General features: G+C 37.3%; 2 protein-coding genes and 1 long non-coding RNA gene across 7 annotated transcripts; all 3 read left to right on the forward strand.

Moving 5' to 3' along the window:
• Window positions 1–2,158: 2,158 nt before the first annotated feature.
• Window positions 2,159–4,200, forward strand: LOC126716873 (uncharacterized). Of its 5 annotated transcripts, XM_050417909.1 has the most exons (5): window positions 2,159–2,466; window positions 2,854–2,895; window positions 3,440–3,499; window positions 3,619–3,710; window positions 3,983–4,200. In XM_050417909.1, the coding sequence occupies exons 1-4, from the start codon at window positions 2,250–2,252 to the stop codon at window positions 3,672–3,674; spliced, it is 375 nt and encodes a 124-aa protein (XP_050273866.1). In that variant the 5' UTR covers window positions 2,159–2,249; the 3' UTR covers window positions 3,675–3,710; window positions 3,983–4,200. The 5 variants fall into 5 exon arrangements, with proteins under 5 accessions (XP_050273866.1, XP_050273865.1, XP_050273863.1 ...); XM_050417908.1 differs by having other exon boundaries at window positions 3,619–4,200; XM_050417906.1 differs by lacking the exon at window positions 3,619–3,710.
• Window positions 4,201–17,439: 13,239 nt separating this feature from the next.
• On the forward strand, window positions 17,440–19,259 carry LOC126716874 (uncharacterized). Its single transcript, XR_007652309.1, has 3 exons — window positions 17,440–18,195; window positions 18,453–18,614; window positions 18,895–19,259. It is a non-coding gene; the product is annotated as an uncharacterized LOC126716874 (long non-coding RNA).
• A 4,133-nt stretch (window positions 19,260–23,392) lies between these two features.
• LOC126719154 (midasin-like) lies at window positions 23,393–26,783 on the forward strand. The gene is made up of 8 exons (XM_050421738.1): window positions 23,393–23,545; window positions 23,682–23,835; window positions 24,042–24,115; window positions 25,588–25,735; window positions 26,076–26,174; window positions 26,320–26,420; window positions 26,535–26,624; window positions 26,709–26,783. The coding sequence occupies exons 1-8, from the start codon at window positions 23,393–23,395 to the stop codon at window positions 26,781–26,783; spliced, it is 894 nt and encodes a 297-aa protein (XP_050277695.1).
• The last annotated feature ends 927 nt before the right edge of the window (window positions 26,784–27,710 follow it).

Below are 27,710 nucleotides of genomic sequence, written 5' to 3' on the forward strand. Positions count from 1 at the left end.
ATATATTATATTATTTTAGTGAGTAATATATATTATTTTAATGAGTAAAATAGGAAAATAAAAGTTGAGATGTTGGTTGTGTTATAAAATAGTATGGTATAATTAATAAAATAGCTTTTTGAGATGGTAAAATAGAATAGGATGAAAGTTGCTGATAGGAATGCTCATATTGTTCAGCTTAAAAAAAAAAAAAAGTAGTATAACATAACATATTGATTATTGAATTAATAATCGATTAATTTTTCAACTTAATTAATTAGCTCACATAATTATGTTGGCTTGCTTTTATTACAACCAATTTTGTAATTTTAAGTTTGTAGTTTTAAGTTACAACCAATTTTATAACTAAACTTTGTCCATTAAAAAATTAGCTATTTTTGGACTCTACATATTGTAATGGACCCTATGCCTCCATCATTATTGTGGGGATAAAAGGCTTGGATAAGGATATTGGGCCATGGGCCACCGAGGATGCCAAAAAGCCCGAGGACAAACAAGTATTAGTAAAGACAAGTAGGTTATTGGGCCAAGGATGATGGCTAGTCACAACAAGTAGGTGATGTTGTTTGAGGAGCCAAACCTCATAGGGAAACAGAGTGGAAGCCTGAAATCCCACCAACCAACAAGTACTAGGCAGTGGACAACCATGCTTGAAAGGAGGATAAGCTTCGAAGAGAGGTGAGTCAACAAAGAATTGAGAAATATCTTAGAAGAAAGCTGCTACCACCACATTAAATGCTCTGCACTTAACCAACTGACCGCATTAATATGGAGGTGATGCCTAAACAGTGATTTCTAGCCTTACAGCTACCCACAAAGATTTCAAGAAGATTCTGATGGGACAAGTATCAAGAAGATTAGTTATTTGATCAACAAGTGGAAGCCTAAGATGAGAGAAGGTGAAAGAGTATAAAGGGAAAGGATTCCATTACAAGGAAGGCAATTAGAAAAAAGGAAAGGAACCACTTTGTAATCAAGAACTGGAATATTTGTATAAGTCTGAGAGATATATATAAGAACATACCATCCTTGGACTTGACTGAAGAGTGTTTTTCTTTTCAACTTGCTCTTCTCATTCATTCCAACACTAAACTAACCCATTGTGATTCACATTTGACTTGTTAAACGTTCAGTATTAAACCCATTCTCTAACAAATTTATTGTTGTTGGCTTGTTAGGCCATTGTCCAAATCTTTTGGGTTGTGGATCAATTTGTGTCCTTACAATTATTTTGAAAAATATTTATTATACTCACGTGCCACTTTTGCACAAAAATTTTCACAATCATGACTTTAAGTAAATATTTTAGTTTAAAAAAAATGTGTGTAAGAGACATTTTCCTATTATTTATAAAGCCTTTTTCCGTAATATTAAGCATCATAGTTCAAGCATGTTCAAAATTTCTTGTATTTGGATAGAATCCTATATATTTTACTCTGTGACTTGTTAAAACAACACTACTGATAGTGGTTAGAGGTGGCTAGGATAGGTTGAGAGCTTAGGTAGAAAATACAATCATCAGTTTATTTTATTTAGTCTCTTGTTTAGGCTTCATTTCCACAGTTCTATTCTTCTTTGCACAGTATAATCAGGTGAAATTACTGAGAGAAGGAAAGGCAAAGCTACAAAGAAAGAGTGTTTGTGAGATCCCAGACCAGTGGGGAAGATGAAAATATTGAGAGTGTTGACAATAAAAAGATGTTGTGGCCGTTTTTCTGGTAAGTCATTGGAGGATTCTTGAATGGATCGAGTTTGATAATTAAGGATTTAGGAAAGTGAGGAGGTCATTAAAAGGGGGGATCGACTAAATGTTGAAGGAATTTGATGCTCGTGTGGCATTAGTTATTAACACAATGGATTTAAGAAAATCTTACTACTCTGTTTCCAAAAATATATATATATATATCTTACTACTCTCTCTGTCTAGTTGTTGCATGCATATCTCACTTGTTTAGCTATAATTTGCTTATTTTTATGATGAATAGTCGAATATGCATCATTTATTTAACTATTATCAATATATATATATAAAACCGAAGCTTTTAAAGCTCCCATAATTTTCCACATCAGCACAATATTTAAAAAAAAAAAAAAAAAAAAAAAAACCCATAAACCCAAAAAAATAAATATAAATTCTAAAACCAAAAATAAAAACATAAGCGCAAAATACTTTTCTAAAACCCTATAAACTGCTCTGCCATTCCCCCACACGCAACCTTTTCCTTCCTCTGCCTTCTCCTTCCTCCAACATGCAGACTGCCGTTCCCCCACACGCAAAACACAGCTCAACGGCTCCACCTTCAGTCCAAAACGCAGGCCACCATCAGCCCTTCTCTCCCACAACTCAACGGTTCCACCTTCTCCGGCACCACCCTTCTCTAGCTCTACATTTGTCAGTGCTACCCATCTCTCACCCTCAGTTCTTCTCTCCCACAACACTGTCGACACTTGGGTTTCTACCACCAGGTTTGTTGTTGGGTTCTACCCCTATCGAATTTTTATTTTTATTTTTCGTATCTAATTTGAGTTTGGGGTGAGTTTGTAGAGAAAATCTAATTTGAGTTTGGGGTGAGTTTGTAGAGAAATTCGAGTTTGGTTTTGAGAATATATGCTTATACACGACTGTATTTTGGTTGAAATCAAAGAAGCCCCAACACCCCGAGGCAGAACAACCCCACTTGAGGGTGTGGCTGAAGAGAATAGAATCCCAACCCTTCACCCTCGAAGTGTTTGACAAAATTCCTGAGCCAAACTGAAAAAAGGGCTTTGGCTTGGAGGCATGACGCTTCCTTTCCTCTTTCTCTTTTGTCTTAATTTAAGGTTTTTTTTTTTTTTTTTTTTTTTTTTTTGTAGAGCTTCCACGTCTTCTTCTTCTTCCTCTGGATTGGATTTCTGGTATTGGTCTTCACTACTCATTTGATCTATAGAGTTGATTTTGCTTTTGATTCTGTTTGATCTGTATGTATATTTGTGTTCTGTTTGTGTGTATATGTGTACATAATATGTATGTATTTAAGCTTCGCTGAAATTAATGCTACATGTTTCATATTATTCTGTCGGTTTTGTATTCTGTGACTAGGTTTCTGTGTTTGTGTGGTTGGCTTCAATGTTTTGCTTAATGAAATGATTTCATTGATTTGGGACATGAAATTTTCTGAACTCTGTTTTTAGTTTTTAATTACCTTGATTTAAAGCTTTGAGAACTTCTTATTTGTTCACTTGATTGTGGTTTACTTTTATGCCAAAATGAGTTGTTCTTAGAAAAGATGTATTTTCTTTTGGGGAAAACAGAGATTCTAATGTAAAGTTCACATTGTTTGTAAATCACTGTAAGCTGAAATATGTTTTGTGAAAGTCCCCTATTTTGGATTGGTAAAAATTAGATGTGAAGAATAAAGGGGTTTTTGCTGAATTCGTTTATTTTTGTTTGTGTTGTTAGGAAGTGGAAGGATATTGTGGATGAATCAACCTAGGGAACACACATCCTCTACTTTAATGGGTAACACTGATTGTACTATTTGGAATGAATTTAATTTCAGTTTCTCTTTTGAGTAAGTAACTGAGTGCAAATTGCATTATAGAAAGTAAGTTAATATTGGTAATTGTTGTTGTTGCCAGCTGATGGAGACTCACCTCAGCAGAAAGTTACTCAAAATGGTTATAAGTTGCTATAAGTTGATTTTTTTTGGGTTATCTTTGAATTACAGCAGGTTCTGTTAGTGAGAATTTGTATTGCAACTCCCAACTAAAACTGTGAGTTATAATTTTGTTAATAGAGAACTATAAGCGTTTAGAATTTTGGTTAAGAGTAATGATTTTTACTGATAAGTTCTTTGGAATTTTGGTTTTCTTTTTAAAATTTTCTTATTGAATAGATGTAAGCCTCAAAAGTTTGATTCCCTTGCTCTTTCTTATTTCACTTTTATGCTATTGGTTAAATGATTTGTTAAGCTTTCTTTAATTTATAACCTCTCTCTTTTAGTTTATTTGATTGCAACTCAGAAAATGAAGAGATATGAAGAGTATGTTGGGAGAGGAGCGTTGAAGAAGAAGAATGAAGAAAAATTGAGAGAGGGAAGGGAAAATGCAAGAAGCATAACAGAAAGTCAAAAACATAAAATTTAGTGCTATATACAAAGACAAAAGAACACCTCAATCAGAATGAGAAAGGGTTTGTTCCTTATTTCACTTATTTTTTTATTCATTTAGTATTTTGGATTTTCAAATTTAAATTTTGCATGTTTTTTTTTTTCCTTTATGATTTAATTTTGGAATTTCGTACTTTCAAATATTTATTTAACTAGCTTTTTCTTTTAATGTGAGGTTGATTAATTAAATATGTATTTAACTATCCCGTGCATCGCACGGGTTAGCGACTAGTTTTATTTAAATAAAATGTCCAACCAACAACCACCTCAACACTCTTAGTCCTAATACCTGACCAAATACATTCTTTGGATGATAATGATTCTTGTCTTAAAACTTTCAAAAAAAAAAAATTTGAAGGAAATTTTAACCGAAACTTTTATATTGAGTTGGGCGTGAGAAAGTCCTCAATATCAAATATCAAGGCCATAACCAATCTATCAAATTCCACTACTCAATGGGCCGCTGATTTTGTAGCCCAACAATAAGAGGCAATAGCCGCAAGAGCAAAAGTATATAATATATATACATACACATAAATATAAATATATATATATATATATATATATATATATATATATATATTGTACATTCGCAAGCAAGCACCATAGATAGGTCAACACTGTTTATGAGAAAGAGATAAAGAGAGTCTCAAACAATCAATGTTGTCATCTACTATCAAACCAAGTTGTAGGAGAAAGTATATGATGTTTCAGGAACTCCACGTCAGCAACTAGTTGGTGTTTCTAAGCTCAATAAAAAATTGACACCTGTCTAAAAATAACATATCAACACACCTTACCTTATACACCTGAAAAGACAAATATGCCCCTGAAAAATTTCAAACCCCCGCCTAAACACCATCTTTCCCTAGCAAAATCAAAACTCTTTCTCCTTTTCTGCTCTCTCTCACCAAACCACTATCTGCTCTCTTTCTTTCTCTCAAGTCCAAAGCTCCACAGCCACTGCTTAGCATCACCGTCGGAAAAATTTTCAAACACTCGCCCTCTCTTGCTTTTCCCCTTTTTGCAAAATCAAAATTTTCATCTCTTTCTCCCTTCGTTTCTCTCTACACCACCACAGCACACCAGCACCTCCATGGCTCCATCTTTTCTCTCTCAACTCCAAACCTTAACAGCCGTTGCCTAGCATCGCCGCCGGAGATAGAGATACACTGCCGATCCTCACCAGTTCTGACGAGACCGACCTTTGTCTCGTCGGAAAATGCCTAAAACTGTCTCCTTCTCGGTGTTTCCAACCACTAACACCGGAAGTTTTCTCACCACTTCTAACACCAGACGTTGTATGAAGGTTTTATTCTTCTCTTTTTGAATTTATTTTCTGAAATTTTATGTTTACATGTGTCTTGTTTTGTTTTGTTTTTTATTTATGTTTTATAAATTGACATATACATTCATATCTAGAAAGGAAACTTCTACTGTTTGATAAAATGCTTCAGTGAGAATATTGATTAGATGATGCATTTATATATTATAGCACAATTACTAGTACTATTTGGAGTTGAAGCACTTGCGGGAAAAAAAAAAAAAAAAAAAAAAAAAAAAAAAAAAAAAAAAAAAAAAAAAAAAAAACCCAAAGAATGGTGATTAGATGACGCATAGGAATCGAAATAGCCAAAGTCTAATACTTTCTCAAGTTGTAGACCCATCACTCTCATCTTCACCGTCCTTGCTTATTTTTTCAACAATATTAACCCTTTTCATCATCTTCTCTTCCTATCACTTCATGCTCCTCTTGAATCCGCAATACAAGTATTGAATGAGAATCATACACTAGCAAGCTCACCAACTCCACCACCGCCACTTCCTCCACCATTCGCATTGGTGAACGATTTTTGCAATAAGAGCAGCCATCCGGAGCCTAGGGTCTGCCTTGCTACACTCATGTACACTACTGACTTGACCCAACCCGTCAGAATCATTGTCGACCAGACTTACAAATGGTCACTAACCTCGGGCTTCAAATTCAAACAATACTTGGCTGTCCAACCTAGCAATTGGAGTGTTAATCTTCTTATGTGTGTGAAAGTTTCTGACATCATTGTCAATTATTGGGAAGATGGGTTCATTGGGTTGGATGAGTTTAACCATAAGTACGTAGCCTACGGAACCATGAACCACTTCTGGACCCAAATTCTATATCAGGTCCTTGACTGTACTGACGAACTTGATTTCTTTACTTCTGAGGAAGAGAAGATAACACAAGGGTATAAACTCGTGAAGGAATTCGTGGACTCCATTTGCAATGAGTTAAGTAATCTACTCCATCTGGGAAGTTCTCTTACGGACAGTGTCTGGGTTTCATGGATGAAACTTACGGAGTTGAAGCCAACGCCTTTGGTGGTGGCTATGTATAAGACGGATCCAAAGCGTTTTCGCAAGATGGTGTTGCCCTAGTCCTTCAAGCCTGGGCCAACCATATATATATATATATATATATATGAGATTTTAAATGAGAGTTAGAGTGGAAGAGACAAACTTAGAACCTTCTGTTTTGATACCATAAAGAGAAAATTGACGGGATTGACGAAATCAACTACAGACGAACCTAGCTAATATCACAGATGAGATCATCCTCACGGATGAACCGAACAAATGCCTCCATCACTAACGAAGGTATCAGGACCATTCAATACCGCCAGTAACACCTTGGACGGTTACAACAACAGCTACGCAAATCATTGAAAACACATTAAAACCCCATCATTAAGCAGAAGGCATTACCAAGAAACGCATTAACGTCCCATTATTAACCACAACGGTCAGAATCCAAGACAACATGTATATAAGGCTCTCACATCACCAACAGGAGGTACATACACACTCTAAAAAACACTCGTTATTATCTTGCTAGCCTGTTTTATTTTACAAAGTGTTTTCCTATTCTAACTTTGGCATTGGAGACGTTGTGGCAGGCACCACACCGATGACCATCTTTGAGGATACATTCACGCAGACCGAAGGTTGGTTCCATCTGCCCATTTCGACTCACAAACTCACACTTCATTAGTTTGGCATCGTCTGTGGGGAAGACTTTTTTAGATTCATATTATTTGAAAACGTAGTTTCCATCAACTCCTACATTCAAATGGAATCCAATCCAGATTCCGCCGCCTTGGCCCAGCAAGTTCAAGCTCTTGCGGCCACCATTGAAGAACTCACCAAACAAAATCAAGAGAGGAAGCTGCGGCTTCAACAGGTTCAACAAGAAGAGAATCGGTCCAAGGATAACCCAGAGGGGGAAGGGGATAGCCATAGGAGTATTCATCAAAGACCAACTACTCTAGACGAGCAGAATTCAGATCTCCTTCAAGAGATGAGGAAGGAGATAGACGAACTGAGAAACGCCATTAAGGAGAAGACAGACCGAAGCGTAGACAGAATGGTAAGGGCCACGGATTCGCCTTTCACCGCGACGATACTTGAATGCCCCGTGCTGTCAAAGTTCCGTTTACCTCAACTTGAGCCATTTGACAGACTCAGAGACCCTCAGGATCACCTTAATACCTTCAAAACGACGCGAGGTCTTCAACAGCCACTCGACGAGATAATGTGTCGTTCCTTTCCCACCACCCTCAAAGGAGTTGCAAGGGAATGGTTCACAAAGTTAATGACATCATCCATTAACAACTTCGAGCAGTTGAGCAATGCCTTCTTACGTCACTTCATAGGGGACAGCGTCCAAAGAGGCCAGCGGACCACTTACTCACCATTAGACAGGAAGAGAAGGAAACCTTGAGGTCGTACATGAAACGCTTTACTCGGGAGACTTTGGAGGTGGACGAAACTGATGACAAGGTACAGCTGACGACCTTCAAAGCGGGACTGAGATCTAGAGATCTCATGGCTTCACTTGTGAAGAATCCTCCAAAGACGATGGTAGAGATGCTCCTAAAAGCACAGAAGTACATGAATGCTGAAGATGCTTTAGCAGCCATAAAAGATGTAGAGAAGCTTGGAGATAAGGGAAAGAAGGAAGACAAGCGTAGGGGTCAAAAGAGGGAGCGCCCAGATTGTAGGAACAATGACGGGAACAGAAGAAAAGATGATAAAGGTCCTCGGACAATAAGATTTACTCCTCTAGTTATGTCAGTTGACAAAATTTTAACGCAGATTAAGGACGAGCACTATCTCAAATGGCCGAGACCATTACACTCATCCCCTAACGTCCGTGATAAGAACAAGTACTGCCGATTCCACAAGGATCACGGTCACGACACGGAAGATTGTAGGGACCTAAAGGAATAGATAGAAGAGTTGATACGGAAGGAAAAATTACAGAAATACGTGAAAAAGGGAGAATATAATAAGTTCAGGAACGACAATAAGAGCCAACATGGGTCCTCTTCCAGGAGTGACAAACAGTCGTTCCAACCTACACAGGACGTGATTGGGGAGATAAAGACGATTACCGGGGTACCCTTCACAAGAGGGTCATTTAAATCCCTCAAGAAAGCATACTAAAGACAGGTGAATAGCGTCCACACGATACCTTCGTTCAAGCAACAATGGACGGACCGGGACATGTCTTTCAATGAAGTGGATGCCAGGGGAGTGAAACAGCCCCATAATGACCCTTTGGTTATAATGCTTAACATAGAGGGATTCAATACCAAAAGGATCCTCGTGGACAATGGTAGCTCCGCAGACATCATCTACCTCCTTGCTTTCAAGCACCTGAAACTAGATCCAAGGAGACTGTGCTCATTTGACTCTCCCCTTGTCAGCTTCAGCGGAGACAGGGTATATCCCAAGGGCATAGTAACGTTGACAATAACAGTGGGGACCTACCCGATGCAGTTGACTCGTCAATTAGACTTCCTAGTAGTAGATTGCCCTTTATCTTACAATGTAATCATTGGGAGGCCCACGCTTAACAAATGGAAAGCAGCCAAGTCCACCTACTGTTTGAAGGTGAAATTCCCAACAGATAACGGTGTCGGCGAAGTAAAAGGAAATCAAATCTTAGCCAGAGAGTGTTATCAGGCCGTCCTGGCTGCAAAAGAGAACTACACATGGATGATTGAAGAGAAGGAAGAAGGCAAAATGAAAGCCCTGGAAACAAGACGACGAAGATAAGGACGACGCTAAGCCCTGAGATGAGAACAAGACTCATCCAGTTCCTCAAAAAAAATCTAGATGTTTTCGCATAGAGCCACAAGGACATGCCGGGCATAGCTCCAGAAGTCATCCAGCATAAGTTGAATGTGAACCCGGAAAGAAAGCCCGTCCAACAGAGACAAAGAGTCTTCGCCCCAGAACGATACCAAGTAATCACAGACAAAGTTACCAAGCTATTGGCGGCAGGCTTCATCCAGGAAGTGTAATATCCTGAATGGCTCGCAAACGTTGTCCTGGTGAAGAAAGTAAATGGAAAATGGAGGATGTGCGTAGACTTTACAGACCTGAACAAGGCATGCCTGAAGGACAGCTTCCCTCTACTAAGAATAGACCAGCTTGTGGACTCTACAACCAGACACAAGTTACTGACGTTCATGGACGCTTTCTAGGGATATAACCAGATAAGGATGGCAGAAGAAGAACAGGAGAAGACTTCTTTCATCACGAGTCATGGATTCTATTGTTACAAGGTAATGTCTTTTGGGCTGAAGAATGCCAGAGCTACGTATCAGAGACTAGTGAACAAAATGTTCAGCAAATAGATTGACAGGAATATGGAAGTATACGTGGATGATATGCTCGTTAAGAGTAAAGAAGAGCTTGCACGTCTGGACGACCTAAGGGAGACGTTTGCTACTCTCAAAAAATACTAGATGAGGTTGAATCCTAGTAAGTGTGTTTTTGGTGTGGCTTCAGGGAAATTCTTGGAATTCATGATGTCCCAAAGAGGAATAGAAGCAAACCCAAAGAAAATGCAGGTCATAATCAACATAGCATCGCTCAGAACCGTCAAGGAAGTCCAAAAGCTCACAGGAAGGATTGCAGCTTTAAACAGGTTTGTCTCTAGAGCTACGGACAAGTGCATACCCCTTTTCAAAACCTTGAAATAGGCTTTCACTTGGACCGACGAATGTGAGGCAAATTCCAAGAACTTAAACGTTCTTGAGTAGTCCACCCCTCTTAAACCCGTCCAAGGAAGGGGAAGACCTATATTTGTACCTGGTAGTATCAATTTCAATAGTGAGTGCAACCTTGATTAGAGAAGAAGGCAAGAAACAGCTCCCAATTTACTACGTCAGCCAAGCTTTCCAAGGGGCTGAGTCCAGGTATCCAAAGATTGAAAAAATCGCGTTTGCGTTAATAGTAGCCTCTAGGGCAATACTTTCAGGCAAATCCCATCCTGGTGATGACGGACCAACCAATCAAAAAATCCATGAACAAGCCTGAGGCAGCCGGAAGGATGATCCAGTGGGCAATTGAACTCAGTCAGTTTGACATTGAGTACCATCCCAGAACAGCCATCAAGGCGCAAACTTTGGCAGACTTCATCGCAGAGTTCACCTTTCCGGACGAGAACAGTCTCACCAATGGAGTCGAGCAATGGACGATACAGACTGATGGTTCATTAGCCCAAAGGAGGGGGGGAGTCGAGGTCGTCATAACCACTCCTGACGGAGAGATACTCAAGTATGAAGTTCAACTGAAATTTCTGGCTACCAACAACGAAGTTGAATACAAAGGGATACTGACGGGATTGAGGCTCGGAAAGGCACTTGGAGCTAAGAACCTGTTAGTCCAAAATGATTCAAAACTAGTGATTGGGTAGATCAGGGGGGGAATACGAAGCAAAGGAAGAGAGAATGCAGAAATATCTCAAGCTAACAAAACATCTGACTCAGGAGTTCGATAAGGTGGAATTTGCGCGACCACGTCGACCCCAAATCCCTGGTAAACAAGGTAATACGAATAGGTTATTTCTGACCTGCTATGCAGGGGGACGCTGTGGAGATCGTCAAGAAGTGCGACAAGTGTCAACGATATGGGAATGTACAATGGCTTCCAATAGAAAAACTGACGACGATAGCCTCCCCGTGGTAAAGGTTAGGTAAAATTCCTACTAGTTGCTATTGACTACTTCACAAAGTGGGTTGAAGCGGAGGCTCTAGCAATAATCACCGAGGCAAGAATTCGGAGCTTTGTGTGGAAGAATATAATTTGCAGGTTCGGGATTCCATTGACGATTATATCAGATAATGGGAGGCAATTCGACAGTCAAGGTTTTAGAGACTTCTGTTCAAACTTAGGAATCAAGAACCAGTTCTCATCCCCAAGGCATCCCCAGGCAAACGGACAGACAGAAGTAACGAATCGGACACTGCTCAAGATTATTAAAGCCAAGTTGGACGATGCAAAGGGTGCCTGGCCAAAAGAATTACCAAATGTCCTGTGAGCTTACAGAACCACGACGAGAACCCCAAAAAGAGAAACCCCCTTTAGGCTTACCTATGGCACTGACTGAAGCAGTAATCCCTGTTGAAGTAGGAGTAACAAGCATCAGGCGAGAGACATTCAACAAAGAGTGCAATGACGATGAAATGCGACTTAACTTGGACTGTTTGGACGAAGTAAGGGACAAAGCTTCCAGCAAGATGACAAAGTACCAGCAGAAAATGGTCGAATACTACAATAAGAGGGTTAAACTTAGAAGACTGGACATAGGTGATCTCATCCTGCGCAAGATCACCACAACAACTAAAGACCCTGCCCAAGGAAAGCTTGGCCCCACATGGGAAGGACCTTACCGAGTCGTCCACTACTCAAGGCAAGGCAGTTATCACCTGGAAACCATAGACGGATAGAGACTCCCTCGACCATGGAACATTGAGCACTTGAAGAAGTACCACCAATAGATGTAACAATTGAATATATTCATTCCTGAAATTAATAAAAGAATTATTCATCTAATGTCTTTATGTAAGCAGGTCTAGTCAACCGTACAAAACAAAATAGCCAAGTAACAAGATTCCGCCCTGACGGATGTAAGTTACTGACGAATCCAAAATCCCTTAAATGGGTGTAAGTCATAAAATGGCTAAGTAACAAGATTCCACATTGACGGATGTAAGTTACCGACAAAGCCAGACAAACACAACAAGATCCCTTAAATGAGTGTAAGTCATAAAATAGACAAGTAACAAGATTCCACCTCGATGGATATAAGTTACTGACGAAGAACCTGGCAACAAAGCCAAGGCAGGATCTGGGCTCCCAACTAGTTCACCAGAACCCTCGATAAGACCCCTTGAAGGGGTTCGGGTTACAAGAAATCAACTAAGTAACAAGAAGCAAAATCATTGATGAAGAAGAAAGGCACAACTGGAAACTTTTGTTAAGTACAAAGTATGGACGAATCCCACAAACATATCACGAACCAACAAGTGCACAACCACAAATACAAGAAACAAGTAAGTATGCAACAAATTCAATTAAAAACCCAAAAATCAAAGGCAATTACCATTGTTGTTATATCCAAAAAAGACCCATAAACGCTAGGCCACAAACATTGTTCTCAAGACAGGATAACAAGTAATTGTTTCGAAATTAGATTTACAAAAAAAAAAAAAAAAAAAAAAAAAAAAAGACCCAAAACATGATGGGCATCCAAGAAAATGAAAAGAAATTTTCTTAAGTAACAAGGTCAAGCATCAACAACAGAATTTTCACCAGCCGGAGCGTCAGTAGCAGTCTCTAGGGCATCACCTTCGGGAACTGAGGATTGGGCAGCTTCGTCCATCGCCATCTCTTTATCAACCTCCTCCAGGTCCAAACTCTCCATGTCAACCCTAGTAGGATGCTTAACCAGATACCTTCTGAGAAGCTTGAAGCCTTTGAAATACCAACTAAAGAGTATAGTGTTGTACTCGTCAGTTGTTTGGAAGCCTCAACTGATCTGGCGGCAATTGTTTTAAGCTTTTCCTTGGCAGTAAGGAGCTGCTCGTCCTTATCTAGAGTCAACTTGCGTTCAACTCTAAGGTCGTCATCCAAGGTCTTAACCTTCGCCTTTAAAGAGGTAGCCTTGTCCATAGAAACAATGAGATTCTTCTTCAGCTTAGAATTCTCCTTTTCCACGGCCTCCATCCTAGATGTTAAAGATGCCACTTTAGCCTCTTGAGTAAAATACTCAAAGGTGATGTGAAGACTTTCCCCCAACACCTGGAAAGAAGTTTCAAGTCGTAAGTACCAAAAAAAAAAAAATGGAGGAAGGCACGCTAACACCCTACTTGAACGAGCCTACGAACATGTCGAGACACAACCTCATTAAGAGGCACGTCAGAGAGGGCCTTCAAATCTACCACAGTCACGACCTCATGAGCCCTATCCACTACCAATCTCTCATCATCCCATATAGTGGACAACTGAGAATCAACCTTCTCCTTGTCCTTACCAGATACACACAACCTTTTGGAACCTGGGGTAGGGATCTCTTCTACTGACGTGGCAGGAGAAGTCGTTTTCGTCGTCTCAATGACAGAAACTATGGGATTGACGGAGAAAAGGGGAGCGACGAAAGGTTCCTTCCCGGTAACACGCATTGTCTTCTTCCCAATGTTTAACAACGGCTCATCCTTCTTGGACCTCATCTTCGCGTACATATCCTTATTGAACTTGGTCATCATTTCTGCAAGAGAAAAACACTTAAAAGAAAATCCAAGTGTACATAAGAAGAGTCGATACTGATGAGGTCAATACTTACTCTTTTTTCCTTCAATACCAATGCTACGAAGAACGTAAGGAGACAAGTCAGGTCCAAGGTTGTAAAAGGCAAGGGTCCGTGGATCAACCAGATCGTCCCAACTTTCGATCGTCTCTGCGTATCCTATTGCGGTCTTAACGTGCTTCTTATGCCTGCTTTTAAGCTTAGGCCATCTCTTAACTGTGCCAAACAAAAGATAAAGGAGTTAGTAGCAATAAACAGCAAATACGGCAAAACTGAAACGACGGGAAGAAATACTGACACACCTAAAGTCGGGGTTCCCCACCGACGAAGCAACCTCAGGATATCGCCCCAATCCCTACTAGATTGAGTTTCAAAATCATCCCTGGACATAAAGAAAAATCGCAATTTCCAATACCTGAAGGACGAAGGTAAACCCTTGACAATCCTTGTTCTTCTCTCCCAAAGGACTAACTTATAGTATCCATACTCTTTAGACTCTTTCAAACGGTATAGATAGGTGAGTTCACCTACCTTAATCATGTCTCCGTTAGTAACCAACCATATTTGCATACAATTGACCACAATTCTCCACGAGTTGGGCATAAATTGCCCGGGAGCAATACCAAAATGGGCCAGAAGTTCCATTAGGAACGGGTGGACGGGGAGCCTATAGCCCATAAGTGAAGGCCGACTTATAAAAACATACCTCACCTGGAAAAAAATGACAAGCCCTATCCTCGTCATTAGGACGACGAACACGAACCCACTCCGGAAACTGAAACCTATCCTTAAATCTACTCACAATGTCGGCATCCAGACCGCACACCTCCACGAGGGCATAAAAAGCCCTAAGCTCTCGAGGGGTAGAGACAGCTATATCTCCCTCCACTGGGTCACCATTAGACGATAACCCAGTCTCGCGATCGCTAGACCTAACCTCAGACATCGCCTCTCTATCTCTCATCAGACCCTTGATCCAGTTAAGCGATTAGCGAAGCAGAGGCAGTAAATCGCCCAAAACAACACTCAAATAATTGCCATCAAAGACAAAATTCTCTAAACGTGGGAAAACATCCAAAGACCCTCCTAGGCGTGCAAAAAGAAAGGAAATTGATGGGCAAGCTATCCTAACCTCAGAGCTGTTAACCATGGAAATACAGAAAAAGGCGAAAAGGGAGACAACACAAGCTAAATCCCCAAGAAAATTGAAGACAAACAAAAAGAAAAAGAAGAAGAGAATCAGAGGCTATATCGCAATAAGATAAAAAGGAAAGGTAAAAACATGTAAGGGAAAACATACCATAACAAACGACGAAGCACCAATCCGCAGCACACCAGTTTGAAGAAGAGTTGCAGAATGAAGGTTCTAAAAAATCGCTTAGAACAATGATTGGAAGTATTTTTTTGAAAAGTAAAGGAAATAAGAAAAGGAGAAGTTTTAAAAATCAAGACTCAAAACGATTGAAAACTAGCAGGAAGCCCAATAGTCCCACAAAGCGGAGCATTAACTCCACCAGTCAAAAAGCGCGACGTGGCCACTCCCTGTGGAGAGCCGCCACTACGCATTTAATATGGTGTGAAATCCCAAAAGAGTTGCTTACAGGTCTCAAAAAAAAAAAAAAAAAAAAAAAAAAAAAAAAAAAAAACTCTTCACCTTCCATGGTTGTCACGACATTTCAAGACAACTACAAAATCCGGGGGTAGCTGACGGGACTGATGAAATCAACTACAGATGAACCTAATATCACAAACGAGAGCATCCTCATGGATGAATCGAACAAATGCCTCCATCACTGACGAAGGTATCAGGACCATTCAATACCGCCAGTAACACCTCGGACGATTATAACAACAGCTACGCAGACCGTTGAAAGCACATTAAAACCCCATCATTAAGCAGAAGGCGTTACCAAGAAAGGAATTAATGTCCCATTATTAACCACAATGGTCAGAATCCAAGGCAACATGTATGTAAGGCTCTCATATCACCAACAAGAGGTACATACACACTCTAAGAAACACTCGTTATTATCTTGCTAGCCTATTTTACTTCACAAAGTGCTTTCCTATTCTAACTTTGGCATCGGAGACGTTGTGGCAGGCACCACACCGATGACCATCCTTGAGGATACATTCACGCAGACCGGAGGTTGGTTCCATCTGTCTATTTCGACTGACGAACTCATGCTTCATCAAAAATAATAAGAGTTTTTGCTTTGGTTTGCTTCCTTGAAAATATTTTTATCCTATTGTATTTAGATTACATGAATATTCCTAAATATTATCAAAATTGCTTTAAAGGTACTGGATTTAGGGATGGATCTATATATTGACTAGGGGGGGCAATGGCCCTCCTAATTTCTTTTTTAAATATTAGTATATTAATAGTACTAATTTAGTAATTTTGTTCAATAAATATACATTTTGCCCCTCTTAACAATGTCATCAATTTTTTTAAGAATAATGTTATAGTCACACACTTTTTTACAAAAATTTTACAAAGTATTGAGGTAGAAAATTCTTATTGGTTCTCACACTTTTACTTATCAATAACTACTCACCACATTAACAATTTGTAAAATTTTTTGTAATTTTAGCATTTTCCACCTTTTAAATGCCATAAAAATTAATAGATTAAATCTAAAACAAAATATACGTCTAAAAAAATTATCCCAAGAACAAAATTATGACTAATAAAGCTAAAAGAAATTAAACTCAATCAATCTATTATACCCAAAACTTTGTCTATTCCTACTTGATTCTAGAACACTCTCTAGCATGATCTTTTGACTTCTATTTCTGCTTCTATTTTCTTTCCTCTTCAGCCACTTCACACACACACACACAGCCGACATGGCCTTCGTCAATCTCTTTTTTTTTTTTTTTCCTGATTCACTTTGTTGTTACGATGGAGCTTAGATAGGCTTTCATGCTCTTGATCTGTTGTTTTTGTTTTGATTTTAGATTTGTTGTTTTAATTAAATTTGTATTTTTCCCTATTCTTGATCTGTTATTGTGTTTGTGTTTTGATTGTGATACCGTTTGAGAGAGACACAGATGAACAAAGAAGAGAGGAGGAAAGAGAAAGAATATTTTTTTTATTCAGCTGGGTATTTTTTTAAGATAAAATAATGGTTTGGAGTTGCTACAGTGTTCTCTAAATTAAGAGAACTACTATAGCAACTTCAAAAAAAAATTTGGAGAATCTGTGGGTTTAGATAAGCTGCTGGAGTGTGAACAGTAGCATTTGGTGCTCCAAAAGTAGAGATACAGAGTCCGTTTGGATTGAGCTTATTGTTGCTGAAATTGAAAACTGAAAATACTGTAGCAAAATAATTTTTAAATGTGTGAAAAGTACCGTGGGACTCATTTTTAATATTTTTTAATGCATGAACAGTATTGCTACAGTACATGAACAGTACTGCTACAGTGCAAAACAATAATTTTTGTGCACCAAAGTCAACATATGCGGGCAAAAGAAAAAAAAAAAAAAAAAACAAAGAAAACGCAGAACGGAAACGTAGACGCAGGAAAACACAGTAGCCAAACGCCCTCACAAACTCTGTTGGAGATGCTCTAAGAGACACGATGAAAGAAAACAAAAGTAACAGTATTAGATATCGCTAATCACTATTTTTTTTTTTTTTTATATATGCAAATAAAACCTAAAATTAATTCTAATTATTTTTTTTCATAATTAGCACGTGCTTCACACGTACTGTCCTAGCTAGTATATATATTATCTTGGAGTGTTATTTGTGTTGTGCGCAATCCAGTTTTACAGAAAATCATGCGAAAGGAATCAGTCCCAACTGTTTTACCCTCAATAGAATGCCTTAGCCCAAAAGTGTAAAAAGGCCCTTGACACTCACATACCCACGTAGATAAGCATTAGTACAATAGCCTGAAAGGTTACGGTTTGTTTGGATCAAGCAAATGGAAAGAATGAATTAAATATTTTTAGGAAGCCAGTAGTATGGAGGGTGTTTGGTTTGATGGCATGTTTGTAATTAATTACAAGTGTGTAGAGCCCAAGTCAGTGACTTGTCAAATCCAAGCTCAGTGCCGTTGGAAGCTTTTTCTTCTTTGAGTTTACCTCCAGTTTCACAAGTTCTCTTAACTACATACACCCACCTCTTCCTCTAATTTTTCTATAAAATCCTCTAGAGCAATTTCAACGCACTCTTCGGTCTATTCATCAGAGCCAACTTCCCCTTTCGACTTCTTTTCACTTTCACTCTCCAGGATTCTCTGTACCCACAGTCTCTTCATAAACGTTGTCCTTCTCCCCCAAAGTCAAAGTCCTAATTCACTCTCACAGCCCAGCTACACCCTTACCCTTTACATATGAAGCTCGCAGAGAATGCACCATCTTCATCATCCTCCTCCAACGATGTTCCTACACCTAAGGTAAGTGTTTAATGTTTCTGTTAAATTTAAAAATGGTATGTTTATCGTTGCTGAAATTTGTTCCTGTTCATTGTTGCTTGTAGCCTTGATGTTGGACACGCTTTTCCTCCCTGCCCTTCTAACTGTTCATATATGTATAATTGCTTTGAGTTATATTCATTCTGTGTTGCTCTGGATGCATCACTTTCTTAGCTTCTTTTATAAATAATTCTAGAACTTGTTTGGCACAGTTTTTTGACCATTTTACCATTGTGAAGTTACTTATTAGATGGCATCCTCCTCTGCGTTTCGGAAGTTATGAAACTGTTGAAACGGTGCTCGTTGACTTTTTGTTGGAAAAAGAAGTTGAAGGGAACATTTATAATGAGAACGTGAAGAAATGGTCAGTTCTTATAACGAGAACGTGAAGAAATGGTCAGGTATAGCCTCTTTTAAATGAGTTGAAAATTTAAACGGCTTAAAAAGTGTTTCAAAACAATTTTTTTAATTATGTGATAAATTATTTGATAGAGATGTTATGAAATATAATCTTGATACCAATGCTATCACAGATAATAAAAAAGCACATGTAATAATCGTGAGTATTATACATTTATTTAATTTTTACGTTGTTTATTCTTTAAATTCATTCTTTAAATTCTTTGAGTAAACAATCTCATATATATTAGTGTCTCTAATCTTATGATTTGTGGATGTAAGGTTTCTGTAACAAGGATCTGGACAATTATGAGTTGTTTAAATATATCGTCGGCTCAACATATAAGTGCAGATGATGTGGATGAGTAAGGCAGCAACCCCAAAGGAAAGTAGTTAGCTCATTTTGGCAGTTTGTCCGGAAAGTAGAGGAAATCAGTGTCTTTTGTTCCTGACAGTCGAAAAAAAATGTATAATTTATTCAAGTTCTTAATTCTTTATTAGTGGCCAAGGTTACAGAAATTTTGTAGAATTTGATAAAAAAATATTTTTTTTAAGATCATTGAAAAATGAGATAACCCTGAATGGAGGGAAGTATTCTGTAATCTTCAATTAGAGATTAGATTGGATCAAATATATTCACTAGTTTACCTAGGGTCTCGCAATCTGTTTTTATTGTCTTTCTATGCTTCCATGTAATTTTACCTCAAAATCGGTGGTTCTATAGTGCTTCTATAGTTGATGCATTACTGTTAGTTTCAGAGTCTTGTGGTTGCTGTAGTCTGGGATTGTTTGTATCAGAGGATCATTCCTCATGATCCTTTGTTTGATGGTGACCTGTTGTACTTGATCAATAATATTTTTTCAGGAAAGAAAAATCACAACGGCATTCAAAATTTGAGAAAACACATAACAAATTAACAATTATACCCGCCAGTAGTTGCAGTAGCAGGCTGACCAATGGCATTAGCCCTCTTCACATGCTATACAGCATCAATATCTTTATCCTCAAAAGCAAAATACACAGGATACTGTAAAAAAAGCATAGCAACATATTAATAGGCATTTCTACAAATTAACTTGAAGATAGAGAAAAGGTTTTTTTATTAGAAAACATGAAGGAACTACACTCCAAACAGGTAGCAAGCCTTGTTTGACGGTAAGGCCAGCCCATCCTTTGAGGCATCACCCAACTCACTCCCAAAAGTAAAGACATCTATGTTAAAACCAATAAAAACCCAAAAGTATCAGTAGGAGGCTGTGGTGATTGTTGTAGCAGTGGGGCTTGAACCTACAATCTTACCCCCTACAGCTCACCTAGCACTTGCAAGGGGAGGATTGAAGACCAATGAAGATGCCACTCAACTGATTTCAAACTGACTCGTGAAACCACATTTAAGGGTGCTTAGGATCAAGCATTTGTTTGAAATTTTTAAACCCCCCTCAATCGAGTGCATGTAAAATTCCTCTCCAAAACTAACGAACGCAATCACTGCAGCTGCCTAGTAAAGGAGACCCCAAGATATCACATTGGGAGAATGAAAGAGTTTAACAGCTGAGATAGATTAAGAATGTAACCGCCAAAATGAGCAAGTGAAAAGGCTACACACAAGTTGTTCTTGAGCAATAAAGAACTCAATAAAACAGCACTGAGCAGAGGTCAAATTTGAAATATATAGGCATCATGAACCAGTAAATGAGAGATGTAAAAATAAATAAACAGCTGCAACAACGATGTAGTGTGTAAAGAAACGACAAAAGAGATTATAAAGGTTACACTTGCAGGAACATTGGGATGTATAAGTAACTGTTCAAGTTCTGCCATTACATTCTTCAACAGGTCATTTCCTTGATTTTGATGATTACTTCTCATGTCATCTTTATTTTCAAAACTAAACATACGGGGTAGCAAAAACAATTAGCCACCCAAAGGCTGTCTTTGAGCAATATATTCTGCCATATGTTTGTCAAAAATAATAATAATCTTGATCAGGAAGTAAAAAAACAAAGTGGTAAATCTTCAACTTCAGGAATAAATGGAATTGGAGATGTATATATTATCTAACCATTTTATAAATAAGAGAAGGAAAAAAGATATCCATACCAGCTATAAATAAAACAAAATCTAATCAATGGCTTAAGAAGGAAAAAGGTGAATGAGTATCATGTCTGAAGTAATATTTAACCATCATGGATACATGAAGGTGTTGGACTTTATTACTTATTGCTCTTATTAATAAGGGTGCATGCAGCATATTGCCAATGAGCTATAGCTTACTGACACCTCCTTCTCCCACAATAATTTGTTGGAGGGTGAGGTCACTCATGAGTTGAAGACTCATTGAATGTCTGTGTAACTTGTCAATCCAAAAAAAAAAAAAGTGCATGCTCAACATGATTACAGTTTATTATTATAATGGGCAAATCAAAGACAAATCTTTTATAATAAAAAAATTTAGGATTTTTTTTTTTTTTTTGGTTCCCACTTTCCAGTGACCTTACAGTAGGTCAGGATCTAAAAGCCAGTTTTTTTTTTTTTTTATAAGTGATATGTTTTATTAATGAGAAAACTAATTCATCAAATACACTGGGGACATACTAAATGAATAGCACATCTAAGTACTAAGCCTACAATGTTCCATGAAATTCAGTAGTTTTTTTTTTTTTTTTTTTTTTTTTTTTTTTTTTTTTTTTAAGATAATTATAATATGCTGCTAACCCCGTAGCTCGAACCCTTTTGGTATTAAAACAACTAAATTTTATTGAAATCATAATATCATAATAAACTTACCATATACTCTTTAAAAAACAAAAAGCATTTTTGTTTCCAATAGAACCTCTCTTTTAAGTTACATGACCTGAGATTCTCAAAAAAAAAAAAAAGTTACATGACCTGAAAAGTTTGTGTCCAATTGTAGCAGTTTAATTGTCCTAAAAGTACAAAATCTTACCCAGTTGACTTATTTTATTTAGGACTTCTTTTAACTTTTTCTTGAGATTTCTGCTTTCAGTTAAATTGTTGATTAAGATTATATTTTTACGATAAAATCCTTGTGGATTAACCGGTTGGTTCCTCTTTGTATCACTAGATGATTGTCAAAAGATTGCTTTTTCACATCTCGCAATATTAGGAAGACTAGTTCCTCACAAGTTACACTCATGGTTAACCAATAGTCCATTACTAACGTGTACTATCAAAAGAAAAATCACATTTGCTTACGCTCATGTTTGACTTCATATATTCAGCTAAACACACCTATCATCCTTGGCATGTTATTGTAGGGTTATTTACAGAAAACCAATAATATATATAACACATGATATTCTAATTCTCACATATCACTACAATATATTAATACTGCTTGAAATACTAAAATAGTAGTTGAATGATGAATTTCATCCTTTCCTAATATTTCACTCTTTTGGGACAAGTGATGGTTTATTATGGTAACAAAGCAAGTGGTCTTGAGGTTCAAACTTTTTCTTCATTCTAACCCCCATTTAAGTTTTCGAAATTACACACATTGGGTCCTAGATATTGGAGGGGAGTTTGGGCCTACACGTAAAGGGAAAATATTAGAGTAATGGTTGATTCATTGAACTCGAAATTTCTTACAACTATATCCTCTTTAATTACAGTTTTGACTTATGTAACTATTAGCTACTTTATTTCCTAATAGTAAAAGATTATAAATAGACTAGCTATGTAAGAGTACAATCAGTTTTTGATGTGAATATAATTTAGTTTTAGACCAAGACAGAAATTTGTTTTTCTAGTTTCTCTGTAATTCCAGCTTTAATTCTTAATTTTAATGCAATTCTAGTTCAAGTTCTTAATAAATTGATCTTGATTCCCATCATTGATGCACTCCATGAGACTTGAACCCAAGGTCTCATTCACCCTATCATTCTTATGGGGGTTGGAATTGCCATTAGTATTTGCAAATAGTAAAATGAAAGGAATTTTTGTACTTTGGTCTTAGACGAAAGATGTGAGCTCATCATAGCAATAATCTTCCTCTCTTAGTTGCAAGAATGTCAAAAGTTTATAACAGTATGAGTTGAGTTTTACAAAGATTTTTTTGTTTTGTGGTTTTGGTCATTTGTTGCCTGTCCTGTGATTTTTTATTCTTGGCTTGTGGTTGTGGCTGATTGGTGACTATCTAGTATATTAAACTACTAAATGCTAATATATATATATATGTGGGGACACGGTTCTCTAACGGCCCAACAAGGACGTTGAGCTCGCGCGGGATGGATCCCTCACAATAATATTTGTAGAGCGTGGGCTTGAAAGGCTAGCGTTGGGTCACGGGGCGTTAATACAAGCCGGACCTTAGATAAACTTAGACTAGAAAAGGCTTTAGCCCGGATATCCAAGCCAAATAACTTTATAAATAGTGGGATTGGACTCCTCGGATCATGTCCGAGGAGCATTAGTGTTTTTCTCCGGTTACCCGTCAATGGGTTTTCCATGGTGGAGCGCATATATTATCCGGGCATTCTCATTCCTGGAGTTTTTCCCCAGGAAGTCAGATGGGAGCCTCCCTTTTTGTTACCTTACGTTTTCTTTTATACTAGCCTACGTTCGTTATCCTTCGTCCACGTGTAGGGTCGACTTTTTCCAGGACAGATATTTGTCCCATCAGTCTAATCCCGAAATGGTTGGGAGTAGTTGATAAAGCTAAAGGACATGACTCTGTTAGGTGTAAAGTTCTGTCTGGGAAAGGTAGTAAGGGCAGCCTTTCCCAGATATTTCAGATTTTCTTTCAAGATTATCCTTATGCCGCTTTTGCCCTTTTTTCCTGGTGGAGCTTTGGGCCAGCCGAAGGCTGCATCGTCCTCGGCCGCTTTTCTGGGCCCATTTGTACTTTGCGCTAATGAGCTTGGACTACCACCTTCTTCGGCTTTGGACCTTAAAGCTTCCCGCGAACAAGTGGGCCTGGCCCATAAATTGTTGGGCCCCACAATATATATATATATATATATATATTGGCAGCTAGTTCTGGAATAATAATAGTAGTCTCAAATCTCAATTTTTAACTTTATGTTTTAATATCTATGCTATACAGTGGTTCAACCAGTTACACCCTGGGCGGATGCTTACTGTTAGAGATCTTCTCTCTTGCTGGGTTGCTTTTATTAACATGACAGAGAGGAGTTTAGGGCCTGAATTTGCATTTCTCCATGGGGCATTTCTTGTGTTGCTTGATGGACTAAGTTTAGGTACATTCCTGCTTTGTTATAGCAATACCTGTCCTTGTAGTTTCTATTCTTTAATAGTGAATAACTGCAAATTTCTTTTCAAAACAGTTTGGCTAAGCATTTATTTTTACCATTTCTTATTGATGGTAGGAAATTTTTTTGTTTGGTCTCAAGTGGTGAGTCATTTTTTGCTATCTTATGTCCATATATTTTTTATGTTTGTTCAGGGACTGATATTTCTAAAAAGGATGCTGTAGAGTTCAGGCAAAGATGCTTGCATTTTCTATTAGAAAAGCTAGCGGTGTGTTTTCTTTTATACTCTTGTTTTGTTACTTCTTGGTATAAGCATTGTGTACTTTTTTTTTAAAGAATAAAATAAAATTCTGTAATGCTTAAATGGTGCATCACTTTTATATTTTTATTTTTTCTTGTCTTCATATATAAACTATTAGTTTAAGTTGTGACCTGACTTATGGAGTGTTTATTACTACAATATAATGAAGTCTACTATAAAAAAATAATTCCTTGATAAGCATTACATGTTATATACCATACAATAAAAGTTGACATAAATGAAAAAAAAAATTACATATCATATGTGATGCATTATAAGTATATTACAATTATTAATATTGTTCTCTATAAATGAAACTCTTTTGCCAAAGTTTTAAGAAGTTTATAAAACCTAGTTTAAAAAAAAAAAAAAAAACAATTCTATAGCCAGAAATTTCTAGAAATTTTAATAAATTAAAGTTCCACTATATTATTTGACCTTTAACCAACATTTTTTGCTTTAGTAATAAGATATAGGCATTACGTGTCCTATTTGTGTTATTTGTCTCAATGATAAGTGTTAGGCACTGTATGATGTGTTTTTGTCACGTGACACAATATAAATACTTTACATAGTTTTATCTAACTAAAGCTCTATTACCAAAGTTTCAAGAAATTTCATTTTATCTAACCAAATCTTACCAAAGTTTAAAGAAATTTCATAGAATTTTCGTTATTTATTTTACTTGTTTAGTTATCTATTTTAATTTTTGGTTTTGATAAAGCCTTGGTCTTAAACAATGTGCTTTTACCAAGTATAAGATACAAAAATATTAACAATCAAGCAATCCCAAACAATGTGTTTCATTATTTTTTTTTCTTTGTATTTGTTAGTAATTCTTTAGGCTACTTTATGCCCTTTTGCATGAAGTGGTCTCTTTTCTATAAACTTTTCATACATATATATATATATATATATATGAAAAAAAAAAATCAAAGAACTTACTCTTTAGTATGTCTTTGGGGAGGTGCAGATTTTTTGTGAGACATTTGGTTGTCCTACTTGTGTGTATAATATGTGTGGATGTCAAATTCTATTTCCTTTTCCTTAGTTTTCACTTTTCGCTTTTGTCATTAGGAGTATACTCATGTATGCTATGTGTGAACTTCATTTTCATGACATTGACATTAACATCTTTAAATAAATTTATTTATACTTGGAAAATGAAAACATATCTTTCTTACAACTTTCCACCCATCTAAATCAGTCGCTATGTTCTTGTTTGCTTACCTTTTCAATATTACTTCAAAAGTTTGCCTACATTTCACTTGTATTGGTTTAATATTTTATTTTCCCAAAAGAAGTTGTTGAACTTGTACGTTTACTGCAAGTTTATTTGTTAGCTTCTCTAGTAAGTGAAATGCTGTCTGGTCTTGAGATGTTATGTTCAATTATTTATAGTGACTGATTAAGACTGCGTGCTCTTTCTGAAACAATAGGTGGAAACCAATAATTTGATATACACAAAACTTTCAAGGATGGAAAATTTTGGTTTGGGTGATCTGGGAATGATTGCTGATATTTCTTGCACTGAAAATATGCAATGTGACAATATCTTTGGTATCAATCCATTCTACATTGAAAAAGGTAACATAATTTGATGTAGTGTGTGTTATCTCATTGTTGGATAACACTAGTGACTATTAACTCGTGCTTTATTATTTTTGAGGGTTTTAGTTGTTATATCAAGTGCAGTCTATGTATGTATCTGTTTGTTTGTTAATGTTAAAAAATGTTAGTTAATTTCAGATGTTTTCATCTGTGACCTTCGGCAAAATTTCTTATTTCTAGGATCTTGTGTAATTTGTTAACCTGTTTTGAAGTTCAGTCTAACACCAAGTCCTAAACATATGTAATTGACCATTAGATTGTAAAAGTATCCACATTACATAGTTAGTAGTTAGTGATGTACATGTTATGTCTACAGGTTGTGAAAGCTGTGAGGTAGGGGAATTTGAGTTTTTGGCACCAATGACCTGCAGAAATGCCTTGCGGGTACTGAGGGCAATGCAACTTCCAAAGCTAGGTTTTTTTTATTATTTTATTTTTTAACTTTTGTGTGTGTGTGCGCTCATGCACTTTATTTCATTATTTCCCTTTTGCCCATATTCTACCTGTTGGTGCAATGGAATTCTTTGTTTTAACATTCTAAATTGGCATTTGGTTCCCAGTTTTATTGGAAGGTAGTCCAGGTGTTGGGAAGACAAGTTTAATTGTTGCCTTGGGAAAATTTTCTGGACATAGGGTTGTACACATAAACTTATCTGAGCAGGTGAGCAGTTCTGAGTTTACTCTTTCCTTTGTTCTCTCTCTCTCTCTCTCTTCTTTTTGGTTTCTGAAACCTTTTGCACTTAGTAGTATTAATATTAAACATGTTCTTATGCAGACTAATATAATGGACTTGTTGGAGTCGGACTTACCTATTGAGAGTGATGAAGGAATAAAGTTTGCGTGGTCTGATGGAATCCTACTGCAGGTTAAAGTGTCATATATCAAAGGTGTAACTGTCTCAAACTTAATTACTCTAAACATGTATCGACATTCTTCCTTCTTTTTGCAGGCTTTAAAGGAAGGTTGTTGGGTTTTGCTTGATGAACATAATCTTGCTCCACAATCTGTGTTGGAGGTACCGTAATGAACCTCTATCGTTGTTTTCCTAATATTATTTTGTTGATGCTTCTGCTTGTTTTCAAGATTTACACCGCATATTTAGTCAGTTACAAATTTCACCCTTTAGCTTTTACCTTTTATCAATTAGTCTTTCAAAAGGTTCCGTTTTTTCATTTTAGTCCTTCAACTTTAATTTGATTTCAATTTTGTCCTTGTGTCTGGTCCCATCCAATCTCACTATTAGTTTTAGCAGTTTTCAGTATACAAAATGACATCGTTTTGGTGGGTCTTAAGAGTGAAGATGACATTGTTTTGTTGGTCTTAACAGTGAAGATTGGATAGATGACATTGTTTTGTTGTTTCATCACTAGCTTTTACTTTGTGTTTGCCTAGAGGATGGCTAATGCCATTGAAAGTAATGGATTTTGTATGGTACTCAAAAGAAATTGTAAGGTTGAATTTAATCAACCATTTTATTGGCTTTATTCTGTGCCAAATTTGCTTGTATTTCAGCATTTAGTAACCTTGTATTTAGGTGGGTTTGTTGTAAGGATAGTGAGTGAGATAGAGTGTTGATTGCTCAAGAGTGTGCAAGAAAACAGAGACTCGCGGCTTGCTCTCGCGGGTAGCTCGCGGCTTCAAGCTGCCAAACGCAGCACACATGCCAAGCGTGCCAGAAGGTGAACAGTCATGCTAGCTGGAGCACTACAGGACAAAATAGGACAACTGGGCATACGGTTATCTCACGACTGGGTCTCGCGACTTAGTCAAGTCGCGAGGCCAAGCTGCGAGCCACCCCTGTTTTGTAAAACCTGACGTTTCACATTCCTCTCTCACTCCAGTATAAATACCCCTTATACCCACAAATGTATGAGAGCTTCCAGAGAGAATTTTGAGAGAGAAACCCTAAAGAAAAACAAGATTGATTCACCAACAATCTATACATTAGAGT

Source organism: Quercus robur, chromosome 3 (genome assembly GCF_932294415.1).
Source record: "Quercus robur chromosome 3, dhQueRobu3.1, whole genome shotgun sequence".
In the NCBI taxonomy this organism is placed as follows: domain Eukaryota; kingdom Viridiplantae; phylum Streptophyta; class Magnoliopsida; order Fagales; family Fagaceae; genus Quercus; species Quercus robur.